Genomic DNA, 20,734 nt, shown 5'->3' on the forward strand with positions numbered 1-20,734 from the left:
CAGGCCTGTCACAATCCTTTACCCACACATACAGTTCAAATGTCTGAATACGCCTTCTCTGTAGCAAGGGATCTGTATGCTATTGTGTGGTTTACCAAAACCCAAAATTGACACTGTACAATGGACACACTGTATACCTGTGTTTCTCCTCCATGGATAATGTGATCTGGCTTTAACTGATCCCCAGATGTGTGACTGCTGCATCAGTAGTGGGTTTGAAAGACTGGCAAAGTATAGTGAGTTGTAGGATAATTAAAGTTAACAATACAAGAACAGCAGGTAATGTGATACTGTCGGCTGTGGAAGTTGAGTACTTTTTTTTTGTCAGCACATTAATGCTGTGCAAACTAAAGTCAGAACAACAGAAGTTATTAAAGACTTGAAAGCTGTGAATTCAGAATTTGTAATAATTAACTGCAAGACCCCCAAACAGCATTCTCATTGCTGTGTTGGATTTCTGGCACCTGCTTCTTTTTCCTAGACAGTCATCCTAATGCTCAATGGCTCAGTCCCAAAAGAGATGAATCTTTAGTATACTGTTTCTCATTGTTCTGCTCTCCTGCAAGCCTGGAAAGCATACTGATTAGTTGTAACCTTCCTGGTGTCTCTCTGCTTCTTCTGTTCATCACCCAGAGAGGTGATTTCTCTAAAACAGGATTTTTACTCACTGCCAAATCAAATGGACCTCCAATAAAGTTGAATAACCTCTATGAAGTTGCAGAGTATCTTCTTTTTTCGTGAAATGGCAGAAGGTGTGATACCTGATTGCTCACAAGAATCAAAATTTTGACTATGGTAGGTGGAACATAGCAGGCTGAGCATGTCTGGCAAAAGTAATAGAGTAGACCATGTCAGCCTGCCACCCTTACCAACACCTGCTGTGATAAAAGCGAGCTACTTTACCTGTAGAACATGTGCTTTTGTCAGAGCACTCAGAATGGAGGCAGCGCTTCGTATGCAAAATGACACATGTGCTTTGGCTGTAGCATTTCCATTTCTCCCTACAAATTGCTCATGCAAGTTGGATTCATGTCATAGTACTGATACAAAATTTCACTCTAATATGCTTTTGCTTAGTTAAGATACATTGGAGCATGTGAGAAGAATCAGTACAGTACTAGTAATTTAAAAACTCCGGCCACCAGCCTCTAACTTTCAGACAATTGCCAATATATGTTATAGCAGTTTACTGCAGTATATGGTAATCTACAACCTCTGTGCCCAAGAACTCTAACTTTAACTGAATACTCTAAACAACTCTATATTACCAGAATCAAGGTCAAGTACATTGGACATGGCATGTTCTCAATATGCAATGAATTGCAATCATCTCATTAAGTCACTGTGATCTAGATTCATGGGCATGATTGCCCCATACACATTTCTGTGCTATGTCTCCATTTTGTATGAAGGAAATCAGCTTTCTGGTTCTTCCTGAGAGTAGAATAAACATTTCCTTTTAGTACATAATTGAGCATATGAACTTGCTCATATGGGAAAAGAACTTGTAACAGCTATTGCTTCCCCCCCACACCCGTGAACACATGGAATGGGAGAAAGGGCCTCTTTATTGACCAATAAGTACAGATAAGGAATTGTGAGAAAATTGAGTGGTTTTTTTGTTTGTTTTTTACAGGTATTTATATACCGCCTTTCTTTGTCATCAGATTTATCCTCAGACTTTAATTCAAGGCGGTTTACATAGGCAGGCAATACTAAATCCCAATAGGGATTTTTACAATTGAAGAAGGTTCTGTCTTTCAAGAACCACAACATTTCAGATGGATCTTTTATGATCTGGTATCACATTCTGGCCTCCATTTTCCTCCCACACAGGCTGACAGCGGCCAAAGAGCAGGTGGGATAACTCGGCTCGGCTTATCAGCTGCTTTAAGGTCTCGCCGTTCACAGTGCAGGTGGCCTCGAACCGGTGTCCTTCTGATGTTATCTTCAGGCAAACAGAGGCTCTACCCTCTAGACCAGACCTCCTGCCATCAGCAAATCATGCAGAGTTCTGCAGCAATTACTTCATTGCATTAACTGTAGCTCAGAGGCTGGATAATTCAAGGGGCATTGGAAGACAATCTGACCCCAACCAGGCACTACCACTCTGACTCAAAGCCATGCCCCTTATCGGGCCATGCAAGCTTATCTCAGTCAACTCCACAAGAGGAGAGGCAGCACGGTTTCTTAGCGTCAGTCTAGTTTTTTTTAAAGCATTCAGGCTGCCAGCAACCTGCTTTAACATCACTATAAGCTTGAATGCTTATAATGACCTGTGTAACAAAGAGATAATTTTTGCCCTAGTAAGGTTCTAGACTACATTAATGGATGCATGAGAACAGAGACAGGGTTCCCCACAACAACGGTTTCTGTATCCACAGGGGCCCCAGACAAGATCCCCTTTAGATATGGGGGCCTACCTTCTACATAGCACCAGGCTAGCAGAAGTTGCTTTGAAAAGTATTCTAGATCTAGATTAGTAATCGCTCCCTCAGTTGATTCTGAAACTGCTGAAGTGATGGGGAAAGAAATCTACTTTTGGCCTTCAAACTGCCCTAACAGTCCTTGTAAGAAAAATAATTGTTTTCCAAGTGGGCTGTTTCCTGAACTCTTCAGTTCCATGTCACCAAGCATCAGTACTAGCATTTTCTACCTACAAAGCATGATAAACAGTGCATGCCCATGAGTTAATGCACATACTGCATTCTGGGAAGAAATTCTTCCATGATTGCATGAAGTGAATCTGTTGAGGTATGTCATTGTTGCTATTTCATTACTCTTTTCATAGCCAGCAGCATGAGAGCTGCTTCCACAAGGTGTGATTCCATGCAGGGCATGGGGCAAATGTGTAAGAATAATTCAGCGGTACATGTGAAATTAATTGATTGCATGGTCTCTGCAGTTGACACCCCACTAGGAGGAATGCTGTTTTACCTTTTTCCATTTCTTCAGTGAGTACTTCAGCATTTCCCGTTTCCTGCTCTGTCATCATGGCCTTGAGGGGAAGGAGAGAAATGATGTGAGGCCTTATATTTGGATATGCCAATGGCACATTAGAGCCCTCAGTTGGAAACATGGAACACATTTTATTTTCGTCTATAGATATAGCGAAGCTTATGTTTTGTTACATCAATATGGATTTAAATGTTTGCCAAAACTGGGTTTCGGTGTACCAAAATTTGCCTTGTTTCTGGTACTTAGGAATCCAAATAATAGTAGGGAAGCCTTTACTGAAACATTTGTCGTGTGATGGTGGTGTGTAGGGCAAGGAGATCCAAAGCTTCTGTTTATAAACCCTGCTAGGTTATTTGCTGAGGTAACTTATATAGGTTGACTGTAGCCTTGGGTCTGGATTTTTAGAAAAAAATTGTTCTGCAATATGTGTGCTTTTCCTCCCCTTTTGACAGTGGAACTATGTGCCGCAAAAACATTCCTATATTTCAAAAATGGATTCTTTGATAGTATGGGTATGTGTGCATGCACATTCTTTGAGGAACACAAACCCAAAGACCACTTGGCCATATTGAACTAGGTTCTGAGCATTAAGTTATAACTAGAATACATAAAACCAAATGTTATTTACATCAACATTCTCATAGCTTCATCTTACATATAATACGCTGTAGAAATGTGACACCTACCTTCTATCATCCAGCATCTGTTGTTTGTCACTTGTGTGAGTTTTTTGTAAAGCAAAAAGTTTACCCAGCCACTATGAACCCAGCCACTTAATTGATTGGTGATCTGCTCTGATCATTGCCTTAAAAATATTTTACCTAATGGGTAATGTGCCAAGATAGATAGGACTATAGCATGCCCTAGGACAGTGATTTTCAACCTTTGTCATCTCATGGCACATTGGGAAAGCATTAAAATGGTCAAGGCACACCATCAGATTTTTGACAATTGACAAGGCACACCACACTGCTGGTGGGGGGCTCACATCTCCCAATGATCCAACTATAAATAACCCTCTCCCAAATTCCCATGGCACACCTGGAGGCCATTCATGGCACACCATTTTCACAGTGGTTGAAAATGGCTGCCCTAGGAAGTCATTATATCTCTGTTTTTGTATATTTAATAGTGTTTTTTTGGGGGGGGGGGGCTGTATGTGTTTTACTTTCCCTGTTTTTGATGGACCTGACTACCTTAATTAAGCCTGGTAGGTTTGTGAGAAAAATCTTGGACATGGCTGGATGCTCTGAAGACTTTGACCAAAATCTGGGGGAGGGGGATACATCTGAAATCTGAGCATTTCTCTTTAGATATTTGCCTTTAGGGAAAAATATTCTTCTAAAAATTCCCTGAATTTAGGATTTGATAGTAAAGGTGTGTAAAGAGACAATCACTAGTACAGGTACAATACATCCTTCCATATAAAACAGTTTGCTCCCAGAGGTAATTTGTAGGGGCCCTTCTATGGATGTCACCAGTCTCAGAGGCTTGGCTGGTGGCAACAAGAGGAAGAGCCTTTTCCATTGTGGCACCACAACTGTGGAACTTCTTCCCTATTGGTCTTTTGGCAGGTGCTTAAGACTTTTTTGTTTTGTATAGCGTTCACTCATTTAAATTTTTTTTTTGCTGCTTGTTAGTCTTTTGCTTATAGTGGTTTTTATTGCTGTTCTATTGCCTTGTATTTTTGTATTATGTTTGTGTTATTTTAAGCTTCCTGATTCCATTTTATAATGAGAATGGGGAAGCAGGATGTTGGACTAGATCAGGGGTGCCCAAACCCCAGCCCTGGGGCCACATGCGGCCCTCAAGGCCTCTCAGTGTGGCCCTTGGGAAGCCCCCAGTCTCCAGTGAGCCTCTGGCCCTCCAGAGATTTGTTGGAGCCCGCACTGGCCCGATGCAACTGCTCGCATCGTGAGGCCGACTGTTTGACCTCTTACATGAGCTGTGGGATGAGGACTCCCTCCACTTCTTGCTGTTTCACATCTGTGATGTACTCGTAGTAGTGGCAGCAAAGGAAAGGCCAGCCTTGCTTTGTGCAAGGCCTTTTATAGGCCTTGAGCTATTGCAAGACCTTCATTCATTCATATAAGTTCATCTTTAATATATTCATTTATGTAAACTTAGGTAAATTTATTCAAATTATAAATGTAAATTAATCCCCCCCCGGCCCCCAACACAGTGGCATAAAGCTGATGTGGCCCTCCTGCCAAAAACTTTGGACACCCCTGGAATAAATGGTCCTTCAGCCTGATCTGGCAAAGCTTTTTTTTTTTTTGGGTTGGTGTGTATGCATCTCTCTGGGCTTAGCCAGTGCCTCAGCTGATACAATGCATAAAAAGAACCCTGTTTTGTAGTAAAAGACACCCTTTAGAGTAACATGATTTGACATTTGCATACAAAAACTATAAATGGTTACATTAAACTAAGCATTGTATTCTAAGGACACCTCAAGATTTTCCTTAAATTTTCCTTGTATTATAAGGTTATATTATACCTTATAATATAATTATATGATAATTTTACAAAATCTTATAAGGAACATCTTACATCTAGAAAATAAGACACATGGCTGCTTCTCACAATAAAAGTATTCAATATGATTTTTAATTATCTTATGTTAAAAAAAATTGTAAATCTCTCAAATTTTAACAGACAATAAGACATTTTAATACATGTAAAAGACTTTGTCTTCTGCAGTATGAATGTACTGGGGCAGGGATGGGTCAGTGGTGAAGCACATACCTTGCTTGCAAAAAAGTCACAGTTTCAATTCCTGGCACCTACAAGTAGAGGTGGGAAAGACAACCTCTCTGAAACCGTAGTCTGCTTGAAAGTGTCTAGTCAGAATAGATACTATCAAGCTAGATGGTCCAGTGGTTTGACTTGATAGAAAACAGCTTCACATTTTAAGGAAATGGTCCACTGGTTAAGCAGTGATTTTCAACCTTTTTCATCTCAGGGCACACTGACAAGGTGCTAAAATTGTCAAGGCACACCATCAGTTTTTTGACGATTGACAAGGCACACCATGCTACTGGGGGGAGGCTCGTTTCCCCCAATGGCCCTAATAATAAATGACCCTCCCCAAATTCCTGCAGCACACCTGCAGACAATTCGCAGCACGCCTAGTATGCAACAGCATACTGGTTGAAAATAGCTGGGTTAGAGTGTCATGCTAGTGGAGAAACCCCATTTGCGATTGCGTTCAGCAAAGTCAAATGTGTTCTAAGCACAGTTTAAAACAAGCCGGGGTGGCTTTCTCAACAAGCAGGAAAGCTAGCAAAACATAATGGTTCATGTGTTTGACTATAAACATTAATTTGTTTGATGTGTTTTCACACTGTGCCACTGTATGCTATAATACACAAATCTTCCTCTATGGTAGGGGTGTCCAAACTTTTTGGCAGGAGGGCCACACCATCTTTCTGACACTGTGTGTTAGGGGCTGGGGAAAAAAGGAATTAATTTACATTTCAAATTTGAATAAATTTACATAAATGACTATATTAGAGGTGGAACTTATATGAATGAAGATCTTGCAATAACTCAAGGCCTTGCACAAAGCAAGGCCAGCCTTTCCTTTGTTGCCGCTGCTGCATCACAGGTGTGAAACAGCAAGCAGTGGAGAGATCCCTTGGCCTGCAGCTCATGCAAGAGGTTGAACAGTCGCCCTTATGCAGAGAGCAGTTGAGTTGAGCCAGCTTGAGCTCCAGCAAGTCTTCAGTGGGCTAGAGGTTCATTGGAGACTGGAGGCTCCCTGTGGGTTGGATTGGGGGTCCCTGAGAGCTGCAAATGGCCCCTAGGCCAGAGTTTGGGCTAATCTGCTCTATGGAGATTATCGGCACGTAGGGAAACCATAATGGTGGCTCTTTAAATTGTGTCATAAAAGTTAGCATATTCAGTGAGTTAATATCCCAAATTGCCCTTCTTATAGTATGATCCTGTGCTTATATACTCTGAAGTAAGCCCCACTGAATTTAATGGGACTTGCTCCTATGTAAATATTTAGTATTGCAGCCTAAACCAATTAGGGCCCAATCCTTTGGTTTGCACCGTGCTGTAAGGCACGTTTGCAGGGCTTACCGGCGGCTCCCGCAGGAGGTGGCTCAGCTCTGGCCAGTGCTGAGCAACCGCCGGGCTGTGGAATGGCGAACAGAGTGGGGACGGGGTCATTCATTGCGGGGAGGCCGGCGTGCTGCGTAGAGAGGGCGTGCCAGAGATGTGTCTGGCGGCGGGCAGGAGGAGGATCCACGGAGCTCCACTCCGCAGGATCCTAGGTGCTCGTGGAGGCTGTGTGCCTTACACAAGCACCTTTACTTTAAGGGCGCCACTAAGGAGAGTAGCCCCGTTGTGGGGCTGCCTCCCTTACCCAGGGGAATGGGACGAACGTCCCCTACTTGCGAGCTGCCTCCCGTGCCGAGTGGGGGCGCTCCGGCAGCTCAGGATTGGGCTGCCTGTTAGGATTGGGCTGCCCGGTGCTATAAAATTACATACTTACTTTTTATGAGAGTGTTCTAGTAATTAAGCACAATTGTCCTTAAAGAAAGTAATTGATGAGGTTTCAAAGTTGTTTCTTAATGGTAAAATAAAATTAGTATTGCTGAATTTTGTTCTGTGAACAAAATCCCACAAGTGATTCTCTTGAAACTTGAATTTTTATTTGGAAATTACTTTGCTGCTTAAGGATAGGTGAAAAGAATGAAATGAGATCAGGAAACTTTATTTCATGATTCTGTTCCGCTGTCATAACAGCTGTTGTTTGAACCCAGACTCCACGCTTGCATCTTAATTTTGATGTTTTTGTGTATTTTGAAATTAAGGTCAATGGTATTTGCAATCTGTACTGCTATTTAACCCGAGGCCATTAGTACTGTACAGAAAACTACTGGCCAAGATTTAATTCAGTAGGAAGCTGTTGACTTTGTGTGTATTGAAAGATTTGACTGGAGAATCTGAGCCAGTATTTGTCAAGTTCATTTGAGGTGGGTACAAACTGGGTTGCTTTCCTTGACCTCAGTGATGAGGACACTCAATGAAGAGTGTCAGGCAGATGCTCTCAGCACCTTAAAGTCAGTGGTTTTCAAACTCTTGTGGAGAGTTTGAGCCACTGTAAGTGCTTGTGGGGGTGGGGGGAGGCAGCAGGGGCAAGGCTGTAGCGTGATCCTGGGGATAGCTGCTGCCTCCTCCCTGCCTCCAGGCTGCCCCCGCAAGCACTTACAGTGGCTCAAACTCTCCACGAGAGGGGGCAGAGGCCAGGGCCCACAGGCTGGGGCGTTGTGATGCCCCAGTCTGAAAAGCCCTGCCTTAAAGCTAGTAATCTCTCAGGATGCCTTCATACAGTACATAAAGTGGCATAGTTGCTACCAAAATCAACTTCATATGGCAAGACTTGGTATACTTGCCATAACATACAGTGTTCTGCTATTATTAAATGCCTGTGGCGTTGTCAGTAGTTCCAAGGGAGATACATGCTGGTGTAACTTTTCATACAGTAGAAGAGGTTGTTGATGGGTCATTTAAAGCAGCAGCATGAAACCCAGACTTTGAGGAAGTTTTCAGTAGCTTTTGCTACACTCATAGAACATTTGAAGTAGACTTTAAAGCCATAGAGGTTGCCCAGTGCCTTGTGTTTTCCTGTAGCTACTTGCCTATAAGGCAAGAAATTTCTGCCAATAAATCAAGCTTGGATCATCTCCTCACCTTATCTTTGAGGTCACTCAGGGGTCAGGCAAGTCATGGCACCAGGAGAAGCAAGAGGTCAATATATAATAAGAGAACTATTTGTCTCCAAGACAATGAGGCTAGAAACTGCAGCCAAAGTTAACCTATTATTTGCCTCCTGAGAAAAAGCATATGCCAGAGCTGAAGGCTTCCATTGAAATCAAAACTTGTTCTCTTCAGCAGTCCCTTCTGCAGCCTCATTCCATTTTGCAAATGTTTGGCAGAGGTCTGGTTTTTTAAACACCAGGATGTAATCCTCTTTTCCATCTGAAACAAAGTCCCAGGCTACAATTCCGTGCACCATTAAATAAGAATAACACCAATGGGAAGCAATGGGTCTACTTCACAGTAAATAGGTTTGAATCTAGGTGTAATTGCACTTGCTCATAGTCATTCCTTATTGCTTGTGTCTCTACTATGGATTGAATTGCACACTTTCAGTTATGTGTTACATGTGGTGTGTTGTATGTAGAGCCTCTGGCTTAACACACCAGGCGCATTAAAGAAGAATTTGAATAATGGCTCTACTGGTATGTTGTTTACAGGGCACTTACTCTGTTTACACAAAGGTTGTGAAGACCAGAATTTAAAAAGTTAATGAATAAAAATGTATCTTAGGATATCTTACTATATTTTTAGTAAATTAGAGACTACAGGTGCAACCTATTTATCCACAGACTTTTGATCTGCAGATTTGTCTCCGGAGTGGGGGGAACTGAAAGTCACACACACCTCTGCCTCCTTTGCCCTGCACTGGCTTCTTGCTCATTTTCAAGGCAACCCAAAACACTGCAAAAAGGCTCCACCTTGCCCAGACAGGGAAATAGCCCTGGAGTCATGGAAGAGGTTCTCCTTGTCAAGGAACAGTAACACTCTTGGAGCCCCTGAGTCAGCAAAGAGGGAAAGGGAAGGGGTGGAAAACCTCTGTAGGCAGAACATGTGCAGCAAGGTGGAGCTCTCTCTCACTCACTCACACGAAGGGGCAGGTGTGGTAGCAACAGAGGGGATTGCTTTAAAAAACCCAGGGAGTGTTTCCCAATTCCCCCCCTTGAGATGCTGCAGGCTCTCTGTACTCCAGCCTACAGAAACAAAACAGCCCAGCAAGCAAGCCTTCCCAGCAAGCAAAGCATGAGATTTAGGCTACAGTCCGATCCACACTTTCCTGGGACAAAGCCCCATTGACCAGAATGGGACTTACTTCTGAGTAGAAATGCATAGGACTGGACTCTTAAAAGCTCAGCTTCCCACCTGTGAAAGGGGGTGGAGGGGATTGATAACAGCTGCTTTAGTTTCCTTCCAGCCCCAAGTGTCAGGCTGCAGCATCTTTGCTTAACTCTATGGAATTTAGCACAATTTGTTTTTCTTAATTGCCCCCAGTCACAGAACAGAAATAACGCATATAAATAGGCTCCACCTGTATACAGTTCTTAGGCAACAATTACTGGTAGGCTATTTTTCAGGAACTGGCCTTGGGTAAAATCAGACAAAGCTATAGTCAGAAACCCCCTAAGTTCCCCCTCCCCTGGGTTACCCAATGGTCATAGAAAATTCTATGATTTTTGACTCAAAACCTGCCTTCAAGATCTGCAAGATCGACTTATACTTGAATATGTATGGTATTTGTTTTTGTTTTTCTTTCCTTTTTCAATGTTTACACCTGTTTTATGAAATCACTCACAATAATACCTCCAGCCTTTTTTGTTTATAGTTTCCATTATTTATTATGTATAATTATTTTGTCTGAGAAATTAACTTTTTCTAAATAATGTAGTCTGAAGTTTTACCTTGAAGGATGTCAAAAGCTTGCCTCAGTATAGGATGATGAATTATAAATCCTAAAAAATCAAGTATATTTTTTATCTAGTACTGAAGATTAGGGTAAGCTTTTTTTGGTTAAATCTAATTTGTGCCTTCATAAGGTCAAAGTGTAAGTCTTAGTTTTGTTTTATTTTTTATCTTCTTTTAAGACGCTGTGTGGACAGTAATGACCGCACGTTTCCGATTGCCTGCTGGCAGAACCTACAATGTACGAGCATCTGAGCTGGCACGAGACAGACAGCATACAGTGGTGGTCTGCAATATTCTTCTTCTGGATAACACTGTACAAGCTTTCAGAGTTAACGTAAGTAAAATGTTGTAGAAAATTTGCTGTATTGCATCTAATATTGTTGCTTCGTGGTCAAATTGGAGGCTTTGCCAGGCATGCTTTAGATATTGCAAATTACTTAATCAAGAGCATGCTTTATCCAACAATTTTTATTTTACATAAGCATGGTCAATGAGGCTGGTAAAAGGATGGATTTGCAAGTAACTAATGTTAAAGTTGATTTTCAAACATAACCTCTACTCACGCCTGTTTCACTCACATTGAGGTTTCCTAAAAATGCTGTTGGCAGTTGAGATGAAACTTTCCAAAGCTGAACTTGCTAGAATCAATAAAAGTTAAATGTAATGTTTATCTTCAAGGAACTGTAGTTTCGAGCAGTATATTGTGTTTAACGTTTGAACATGGCTGAATGTTAGTGTTGAAGTGTGAAATGTGGTCCTTGAACTTGTTTGGTGGCCCAAGCAAGCTGTATTTCTCAATTTCATACACACAGACCCCCTTTTTATGAGGGGGTAATAGTGCCATACAGTATTGTTAGGAGCTGTTGTTATAATCTACGTAAATTCTAGTGATGTATATGAAGTGCTTTGAACAGACTGAAAGTGTTTTTTTGTAAGTCTTTGCCAGCTCCTCTTATTCTGAAGTAAGTACTTCAAGTGTTGTCGCATTCAAAAACCAGTATTTTGGCATCTGGTAGCCTTTGATCCAAATCTGGTCTGAAAGATGTTCTTGGTTATTTCCAATCTCGATCCCTCTCCCTTTCATTTCTTTCACTGGCTAACCACTGGGCCTCACTTCTTTTGTTCTCCCTGCCTTTCTAGTAACTGCTGTTCGAAGATGCCTAGGGTGGGTTTTCTTTTTGTTTTATTGAGGGGAATGTTGGTTATGCACATGACAGCTCACTTTGTTTAGTATATTTGTGAAATAGGAATTTTACAACAATATGATTGTACTGTTATATGATAGAGGTGTTTGTTTCAGGTGAGTAAGATAGGATTGCAGCCTAAGTTTTACTGAACACAATGGGCTTACTTCTGAGTAAGAGAAATAACACCATTTTCAAACACCTCTATCACATGATAACCAGGAAACGCCCAAACAAAGTATGAATAAATTATGCTTCTGCTATAATATGTAGGGGGTATTTCCATATTTGCACTGTGGATAGATGATGTGCTTGTGACGTATTGAAAACTTGCACATCTCTCACACACTGAAGTGCAAAGAAGAGATGTGACTTGATTTGGTCTGGAAGGTATTCATAGAATATGTGAAAGTGTGAGTTGCCTAATATCATTGGCAGTAAAGCATCAGTGGGAACTTTTTTGGGATGGAAGTTGACAGCGTTCTTATGTTATCTCTTGGAAACTAATTATCTTGCTTAATTAAATATGATTGTAGCCCAATAAAGGCAGTCTGTTGAGCTAAAGCAGGGGTCTCCAAACTTGTTGGCAGAAGGGCTGCATTGTGTATCTGACATGGTGTTGAGGGCTGGAAACCAAATAAATAAATGCATGGGAAAAACAATGTACTGAAAGTTTGATGATAGAGGGAAGGACAAAATTGACTTGCGCAGGAAGAGGGGGAATGGATTTTGAAAAAGAATTGAAAAAACATGGGTATATACCGCATTTAGCCACAAGAGGTGCTGAATAGAATGAAGTTATTGGTGTCTGAATGTGGCCCATGGTCCGGGGTTTGGAGATCCAATAAATATGTAAGTGTGTACATAGGTCTACTCTGAGCAGGAGCAGAGTCCCACTCATGAGTAAGGGCCCAGGGTACAGGCACTTGGAAAAGTAAACCAAAATATGATTTTAGCAAATGACTGAAGAGGCCCAAACGCCATAGCCTTTCCTCATAAGGAAGGTGCCCCAGCCCCGTAATCATCTTAGTCGCTCTCTTTTGCACCTTTTCCATTTCCACTATGTCTTTTTTGAGATGCGGTGACCAGAACTGGACACAATACTCCAGGTGTGGCCTTACCATAGATTTGTACAATGGCATTATAATATTAGCCGTTTTGTTCTCAATACCTTTTCTAATGATTCCAAGCATAGAATTGGCCTTCTTTACTGCCGCCGCACATTGGGTCGACACTTTCATCGACTTGTCCACCATCACCCCAAGATCATTCCTGATCTGTCACAGACAGCTCAGAACCCATTAGCCTATATGTGAAGTTTTGATTTTTTGCCCCAATGTGCACGACTTTACACTTACTGACATTGAAACACATCTGCCATTTTGCTGCCCATTCTGCCAGTCTGGAGAGATCCTTCTGGAGCTCCTCACAATCACTTCTGGTCTTCACCACTCCGAAAAGTTTGGAGTCGTCTGCAGACGATATGGCAGATGTGTTTCAAGGCTATGGCGTTTGGGCCTCTTCAGTCTAGGAAAGAGACGCCTGGGGGGACATGATTGAGACATACAAAATTATGCATGGGAAGGATAAAGTGGATAAAGCGATGCTCTTTACAGTCTCACATAACACCAGAACCAGGGGTCATCCACTAAAATTGAGTGTTGGGAGAGTTAGGACAGACAAAAGAAAATATTTCTTTACTCAGCATGTGGTCGGTCTGTGGAACTCCTTGCCGCAGGATGTGGTGATGGCATCTGGCCTGGATGCCTTTAAAAGGGGACTGGACAAGTTTCTGGAGGAAAAATCCATTATGGGTTACAAGCCATGTTGTGTATGTGCAACATCCTGATTTTAGAAATGGGCTATGTTAGAATGCCAGATGCAAGGGAGGGCACCAGAATGCAGGTCTCTTGTTATCTGGTGTGCTCTCTGGGGCATTTGGTGGGGCCGCTTTGAGATACAGTAAACTGGACTAGATGGGCCTATGGCCTGATCCAATGGGGCTGTTCTTATGTTCTTATCCCTGAGCTAAAATAAGGCTATATTGCATACAAAGCCTACAAAGAACACACTATTAAAAGCGAACTTATTTTTGGTTATATCCTAAAGTTGTCTTCCATTAGCAGAAGAGGCTTTGTTTGTATACATGGGGCAAGGGTCAATTTTGTTTTTTCTCTCTTCATCCCCCTGTCCTCCTAGTGTTGAGGGAAGAAGATATAACTCCTTGATTATCTGACAGATGGATTCATATGTATTCATATGAATTGCTTGCATTTGCAATTGTATTTCAACTTTATGAGGATGTCAGCAGTAGACATTAATTTCATCAGTCTGTTTTGCTAGCATTAACCTGCAGAGATGACCCTGATGATTTGTAGGATGGAGAGGTTTTGTCTGATTTAGTTTGCTTATAGTTTTATAGTGTAACAGATGTACATTTTAGATTTATCGAAACATTGCTCCAACTAGATTCACTATTGTAATCAATAGGCTAATAAGGGATTATTTTAATACAGGAAGCTATGGAAAACAAACCTCTGGGGTGAGGAGTAGGAAAATAAACTTATTGTGTAGTCTTTGCTGACATAAAATGCTTCATAAGCTAGCTGATCTTCAGCATTTCTGTGTAAAGAAAGAAAGTTCTGCATAACTTGGTCAGAAGGCCAAAGAGGGCAAGGTAAAGTGAAAGAGACAATGTCTGCTGCGTGGGAGGGAAACGAAGGAGCAGTTAAGCAAATTTGTGGCAGAAGAGAGAGATGTCTTTCCCAGTGGGAAGGGATAGACTTGCTGAGCATTTTTATGGCTACAAGACTATGTTGTAATATAATGGACATAAAGAAGCCATTTGAATTTGAGAGTTATGACATTCAATTATCTGAATGTGGCAGATTTCACTTGCAGAAATTGAGATTGTCCAATAAATTTTTTAAAATGGTTGAATGTGTTTGTCAGAAATGGCAAATAAGTGCCCTTTCTGTGTGTGCATGTGTTTCTTGGGGGAGGGGGGTGTTGATTTTGAACGTCTGAAGGTGAAGTTGTATTTGAATGTGGACCTCTTTAATTTTGGTCAATGAAAAATGGAATGCAGATACAGTATTACTCCTCGGATTCTATGATCTATAATAAGCGTTACTTTCACAACCCTGTGTCTTTTTGAAAATGTCACCCTTGGTTTCCTTGTACCAGCAGCTCTCAATTTATATTGTCTATATTTGCATGTTTTCAAAATGGCATGATTTGCAAATTTTTATCAGAAGTCCGATTTGCTCAGGCTCATTTTTGAAATAGTGTAGTAGAGCTTCTGCATGTTTGGCCACAGCAGACACACATGTGATATTTGGCACATTTTTCAGTGTGAAACCATGTCTGGAAAACATCCAGCTTCCTTACCTAGGGAGCCTAGAGCAAATAATAATAATAATAATAATAACTCGGTATTTATATACCGCCTTTCTGGTCATCAGATTACTCCTCTGACTTTATTCAAGGCGGTTTACATAGGCAGGCATTTCTAAATCCCTCAAGGGGATTTTTACAATCAGGGAGGTTGTCTCTGTGAAACCAGAAGTCGTGAGAGATGCGATTTCCCTCAGTCTGAGCCTTGCAGAGGCAGTGCTCGGACATGCACTGCCTCTGGGAGGCTCATATGACCGGAGGGGAGGGGAGTGGAGTGGAGCATCTCCTTCCCTGCAGAGGGTCCGCATTGCATAAAGTGCTGCTTGACGGCGATCACGGTCCCAATCCTGGTCATTAAGTGGCGCACGACTGTAGTTTCAATTTAGGCATTTTCAGTATATGTGCCAATTTCCAAGAATGTAACTCCTGCATAAATCAAGAGCTGCCTATATCTCTTTGGAGGCCTCAGCTTCTTACCTTAGTTAGTTTGCATCCATAAAAGCAAGATTGTTTAAGCTTCTGGTACAAACATCTACATTGTTCCAGAACATGAAAGCAAAGAATCTGGGGGGGGGGGGGATCTGCCCTGGTGTGTAAAGTGTATATGCCTATGGTACTTTATATCATTCATGTTATATAGCTAGGATATGAATGGTATATTTGGTATATAATAATAATAATATATTTATACCCCGCCCTTCTCCCTAAAGGGACCCAGGGATATATTATATATCAAAGGTATGTTATCCTAGGTATAGCTAGGATAAACCCAGTCATTAATGCAGATATGTGGTTGCCTTTTGTGTTTGAAAACCATTGAACAGAAATTTCTTTCCAAACTTTCCAAATGTACAAGATTGGAGGTAGGAACTATGATTGTGGTTTTTGTCATTTTGAGTCCCCTTTGGTATGCTATTTAGAGCAGCATTTCTCAAACTGTTTTGCAACCTACTAGGTGGGTTGCAAGCCAGTTTTAGGTGGGTCACCTAGCATCTAGCTCAATTGCCATTGAAAATACAGAGCTGAAAATACAGGGTACAGAACTGCTAGGCAGGGCAGGCTTCTGCTGGGGGAGAGGCACTGTGCTTTTCCCTGAATAGGTGGGAAGATGGGACACTGGAAAGGGGGAAGGGCTGTTTGAGTGGAGAAGGATCCAAGTTGGTGTTCTACTTTGACTAAGGAGCTGTGCAAAATAACAGAACAAGCACATTGTGTAATAGGACTTTTGTCTGATCATGGCTTAGGTTTGAACCCTGAATTGATGTCACTTCCAGCCATGACACCACTTCCAGGTTAATGGCATCACTTCTGGTGGGTTCTGACAGATTGTCATTCTAAAAAGTGGGTCCCAGTGCCAAAAAGCTTGAGAACCCCTGATTTAGAGGGTAGAAGAAACACAGAATTTTATTGTGCATTTGTGGCAACGTCTGATTTGGCCCTTAATCTCAGACTTCAAAATTCCGTAGTCACGTCTCCAGTCCTGAATGGTGTTCTTCCGAAGTTCAAATGGAGGTGTTCCTTTACGTGTTAAAGCTTTCTAAGCGACCAGGGGTATAGTCTAGAAAGGGTTTTACTTGAGCTCTGAAACAAGAAATCTACTAGTAATAATTAAACTGAGGAAGAAGTCAAAGTTGGAACAGATGTGTTCGTAATGTTCTTAGTTGAAAAGTGTTAAATTTGAGATAGGAAGTGGATTTAAGGTCGGTTTCTGTCCCTTGTTTGCTCATTACTTCACAAGGTCAGAAGGGGAAAAAACTGTTAAAGGCAAGGCATTCTGCTTTAGTGCTATCTTGAGGTTTTATTTTCATTTTAAAACATTTAATTCAATATTTTCTTCTTGTAGAAACACGATCAGGGACAAGTTCTGCTGGATATAGTTTTCAAGCATCTTGATCTGACTGAGAGAGACTATTTCGGTTTACAACTGGCTGATGATTCTACTGATAACCCGGTAAGCTCTATTTTTCCAAATATGTTTCTCTTTGCTATTCTTTTGGTGATTAGGTTTTACTGCTTAGTTACCTGCTGCATTCTGTGGTGTGTGTTTTGATAATGCAAATTTTCTATCGATTTAGAGCCCAGTCCCATCCAATTTTCCAGCTACTGAGGTAGCTGCAATGCAGAGGAAAGGACAAATGTTCCCTTACCTTGAAAAGGTCTCTGTGACTGCCCCACCACCACCACTGCAGGATATACAGCATATGCCCCATTGGCACAGCTGCATCAGTGCAGGAAAGTTGGATGGGATTGGGCCCTAATTTTATGAAAGGTGTGAAAAATTGTTTTGGAGAAACTGTTTTCTGAACTTTGCTTATGGAGAATGCTTGTTACCATATTACTTTGTTCCTCCCAACCCTTAAAACAATCTGCAACTAATTTATATTAAAATATAGTCATGCATAACCCATAGAGATTGGAAAGAGTAGAACTTGGAAAATGTGGGTGCTTTGCTAACCATACTGTGCATGGCGACTTTTGGTGCTTCTGCTTGCTCAAAAACAGTGTGGTATAAGTGATCTCTCTCCTGGCATAGAAAACAAGAGAAATCGGACAGGGGTGGGTCTATAGTGATTTCACTAAACCAAGTCCAAATTTGTGGAGTCATTTGCTAAAATCATATTTTGGTGCTGATTATACTGTTTTTGATGTACAGTCAAACAGGACCTAAAGGCTTGTGTTACGGTGTATCGGTGGAGGAAAGATCTGTTTAACTATTGGTATTCTGTACTTGGAATCATACTGTATTATCTGTATAGTTGTTTGCAACTTGTGCTATTTTATGTTTGTACCTTTAAAAAATGCATGCATTTGGACTGGGAGTGGTGTATCAGTAGTAATTAAATCAGGGTTTCTCAAAATGTGGGTTATGACCTGATTGTAGGTAGAGAAGCTTTAGCTGATAGCTGAGAAGGCGAATGTATGGCTCCCTATGGAAAGTGAAACTGAGCCATATTGTGCATTTACTTGTGAGTAGGTGAACATGCCTTAGTTTGTTGCAAAAGACAGGCCAAGAGGAATCCAGTGCCAACAGAATGGTCCTGATCCAACGAACGCAGCCCCCAAAAACACCTGAGAAGGAAGTCCCACCCTCCAAGCTAACAAATGTATTGAGCCCTATGGAAAGTGAATCTAAGCTTCATGTTTGCATTTATTCATGAGTAAGCAAACATGCCTAGGCTGGTATTGAAGGTCAGGCAAAGGGGAATGCACAGCCATGCGAATGGTCCCAATCTGAAGAAAGTGGAGCTTAGTAAATGCTCTAAAAGGCAGCCCCCCACCCAAAAGGATAAAAACAGAGGCTTCATTTGGTAAGGTTAATTTTTTTTCTCTTTTAGACTTGTAAAGCTAGGTTAGTCCTGATAGACCAAACTTCTTTTCTCTCCCCCCCCCCCCCAGCCCAAGTGAAGTCTAATTTCCTCTCCTCATTGCTTTGGCGTTTTAATGCTGTTTGGAGGGAAGCTTTGAAGATCGATCTAATCCACACAAAAAACATGCTAAATTTAAAACTGTATTCATCCCAAAAAAACACTGAAGTAGTTTAAATATAAGAGTTTAAATTGGACTGGGTATTGGGTAGGGTTAAAAATCTACCCAATTTTTGATTTTGGAGGGAGGTTGAGGTTATTTTAGGCAGGCTACAGAGGTAATTCACTTGGTGGAACAGGGCTGGCTTCCCCACTTTACTTATTTAATTTTGTTGATGTCACTTCCGGCCATGATATCATTTCTAATGGGTTCCAAACAGATTTTCATTTTAAAAAGTGATTCCTGAGCTAAAAAGTTTGAGAATCACTGATTTAAGCATTCCATCAACTCTGTAATAGTTTCAATAAATATAGTGGTTAAAGAGGACACCATTTTGCTTCTGAGATTCTATAGGTCAGGGGTTGACCTCAAATGAATTGGAGGTCAGAATGCCATACAGCTTTTTAGACTGAATTTTCAGGGGGGTCAATAGGAGGACCAGTTATCAGCATAAAAAAATACCCCTAATATCCAGTTCCAGAGTGCTACAATTCTATATCCCATCTGCCAAAATTCACTAACCAGTGTTGAATAAGTATAGGCATGCTGCATTGAAAACCTGAGAGGCCTGATAAGATCTTTAAACCTTATGTTTGACAGCCGCATTGTAGATAGATGACTCATTTCTCTTAATTTTGTGACCGTAGTATATTTTATCTCTAATTGCCTGTTTATCTATGTGGTGCTGTTTATTTGCTTGTATATACAAACAAATATGCTTGTATGCTATAAGTGGATAGCCAGTAGAGCACATTGGGCTTGAGATCAAAGATCCAGTCAGTACAATCATTAAATTTACTTCAGTTTCTTATTTGTGTCCCTTTTCTTGAATAGCTGATCATGTGCCCTGAGGTGCAGAACCGCTATATTTTTGGCTATCAGTGAAATAAACTGCTTTTCGTATCTTTCGCATATGCATTCAAAGCATTAAGGAGTATCTTTCCAAATATCCCGCAGTTTTCTTAATCCGTTATGCTCTTAATACTGGTTCTAGTTTAATAGCTTTGGGATGTTTTTAATTTATCCTCTATAGGTTGCACTAAAGTAATTTCTTTACATGTTTGCATTTCTAGCTTTCTAGACTGGTTATATGTAGACACAATAATATTTTTTTATATAGCCCATAACAGCTTTCAGAAAGGGTTAATGTATTGCTGTTAGGTCATGTAATAAGGACGTATAATAAGGACTTCCAATGACCTATTTTATTACTCCAGCTGTTGATTAATCATCATGCTTCTATAAGAATATTGTAAATATGTTGATTGCATTTAATCACTTACAGAGTACATGACATGCCATGGGAGATAGTATATGCTCAAAGTGTTTTAGAGAGCTTGAGTGACTACATTAGATGGAATATTTTAAATTAAAGCTAATTTAAAGTCAGTTGTTCTCAAAGCAGGTTGTCTGGTAGTGGTGTGGACAGTCTGGTGTGCCAAGAAAGTTTGCTAATCATCGTATGTGCATGAATGTTGAATTCTGCAAGTATGCAAAATCTTTTTTTATGTACTTTTAAAGTTATCAACAACTGGACAAATCCTGCACTGAGAAGAAATTTGTGCAACATTGCCTTAACATTTAGCAAATTGCAGCCTATGACAGCAGAACATCACCTCTCCCCCTTATGGGTAGGAGATGGTACCTATGGCTGCTGATGGTACTCTTGGCATCCTTGTCTATACCCACTATGAGAACTAGGAAAATAATGTTTTATTGGATTTCTGTTTGTTGACTAATGTGGAATTCCTTTAGTGCTGAAAACCTATAGCTCTGCTTCATAGTTTAGCCCAGTGGTTTTCAAACTCTGAGTTTGAAAACTGCTGTAAGTCCTTGTGGGGGTGGGGGGAAGGCAGCAGCCTGATCCCCAGGAACGCGCCATTCAGGGGGGCTGCAGGGGCTTAGGTGCACTTACCAGAGCCTCCTGCAGCCTCCTGGGGGTGCAGAGAGCCCTGTGCGACCGTCTGTGGGGCTCCCCAAAGCTGCAAAAGTGAAGGTGGAGCAATCGTGCTCCACTTCTGGTTTAGTGGAAGTAGAGAGCGATCGTTCCACTTTCACTTCTAAAGCGTCAGGGAGCCCTGCAGATGGTCATGCAGGGCTCCCTGCACTCCCAGGAGGCTGCAGGAGGCTCTGCTAAGTACACCCAAGCCCCTGCAGCC

The 20,734-nt window shown here is 41.3% G+C and overlaps 1 protein-coding gene across 1 annotated transcript in view; it reads left to right on the forward strand.

Moving 5' to 3' along the window:
- Nucleotides 1-20,734, forward strand: part of PTPN4 (protein tyrosine phosphatase non-receptor type 4) — a 140,415-nt gene that overhangs the window by 35,391 nt on the left and 84,290 nt on the right. Inside the window, exons 2-3 of the mRNA XM_066611713.1 lie at nucleotides 10,650-10,804; nucleotides 16,894-17,001. Of these exons, the coding sequence (XP_066467810.1) occupies nucleotides 10,667-10,804; nucleotides 16,894-17,001 (246 nt within the window). The 5' untranslated portion in view covers nucleotides 10,650-10,666. The remainder of the gene's footprint in view (nucleotides 1-10,649; nucleotides 10,805-16,893; nucleotides 17,002-20,734) is intronic.

Source organism: Tiliqua scincoides, chromosome 1 (genome assembly GCF_035046505.1).
Source record: "Tiliqua scincoides isolate rTilSci1 chromosome 1, rTilSci1.hap2, whole genome shotgun sequence".
NCBI classification, from domain to species: Eukaryota; Metazoa; Chordata; class Lepidosauria; order Squamata; family Scincidae; genus Tiliqua; species Tiliqua scincoides.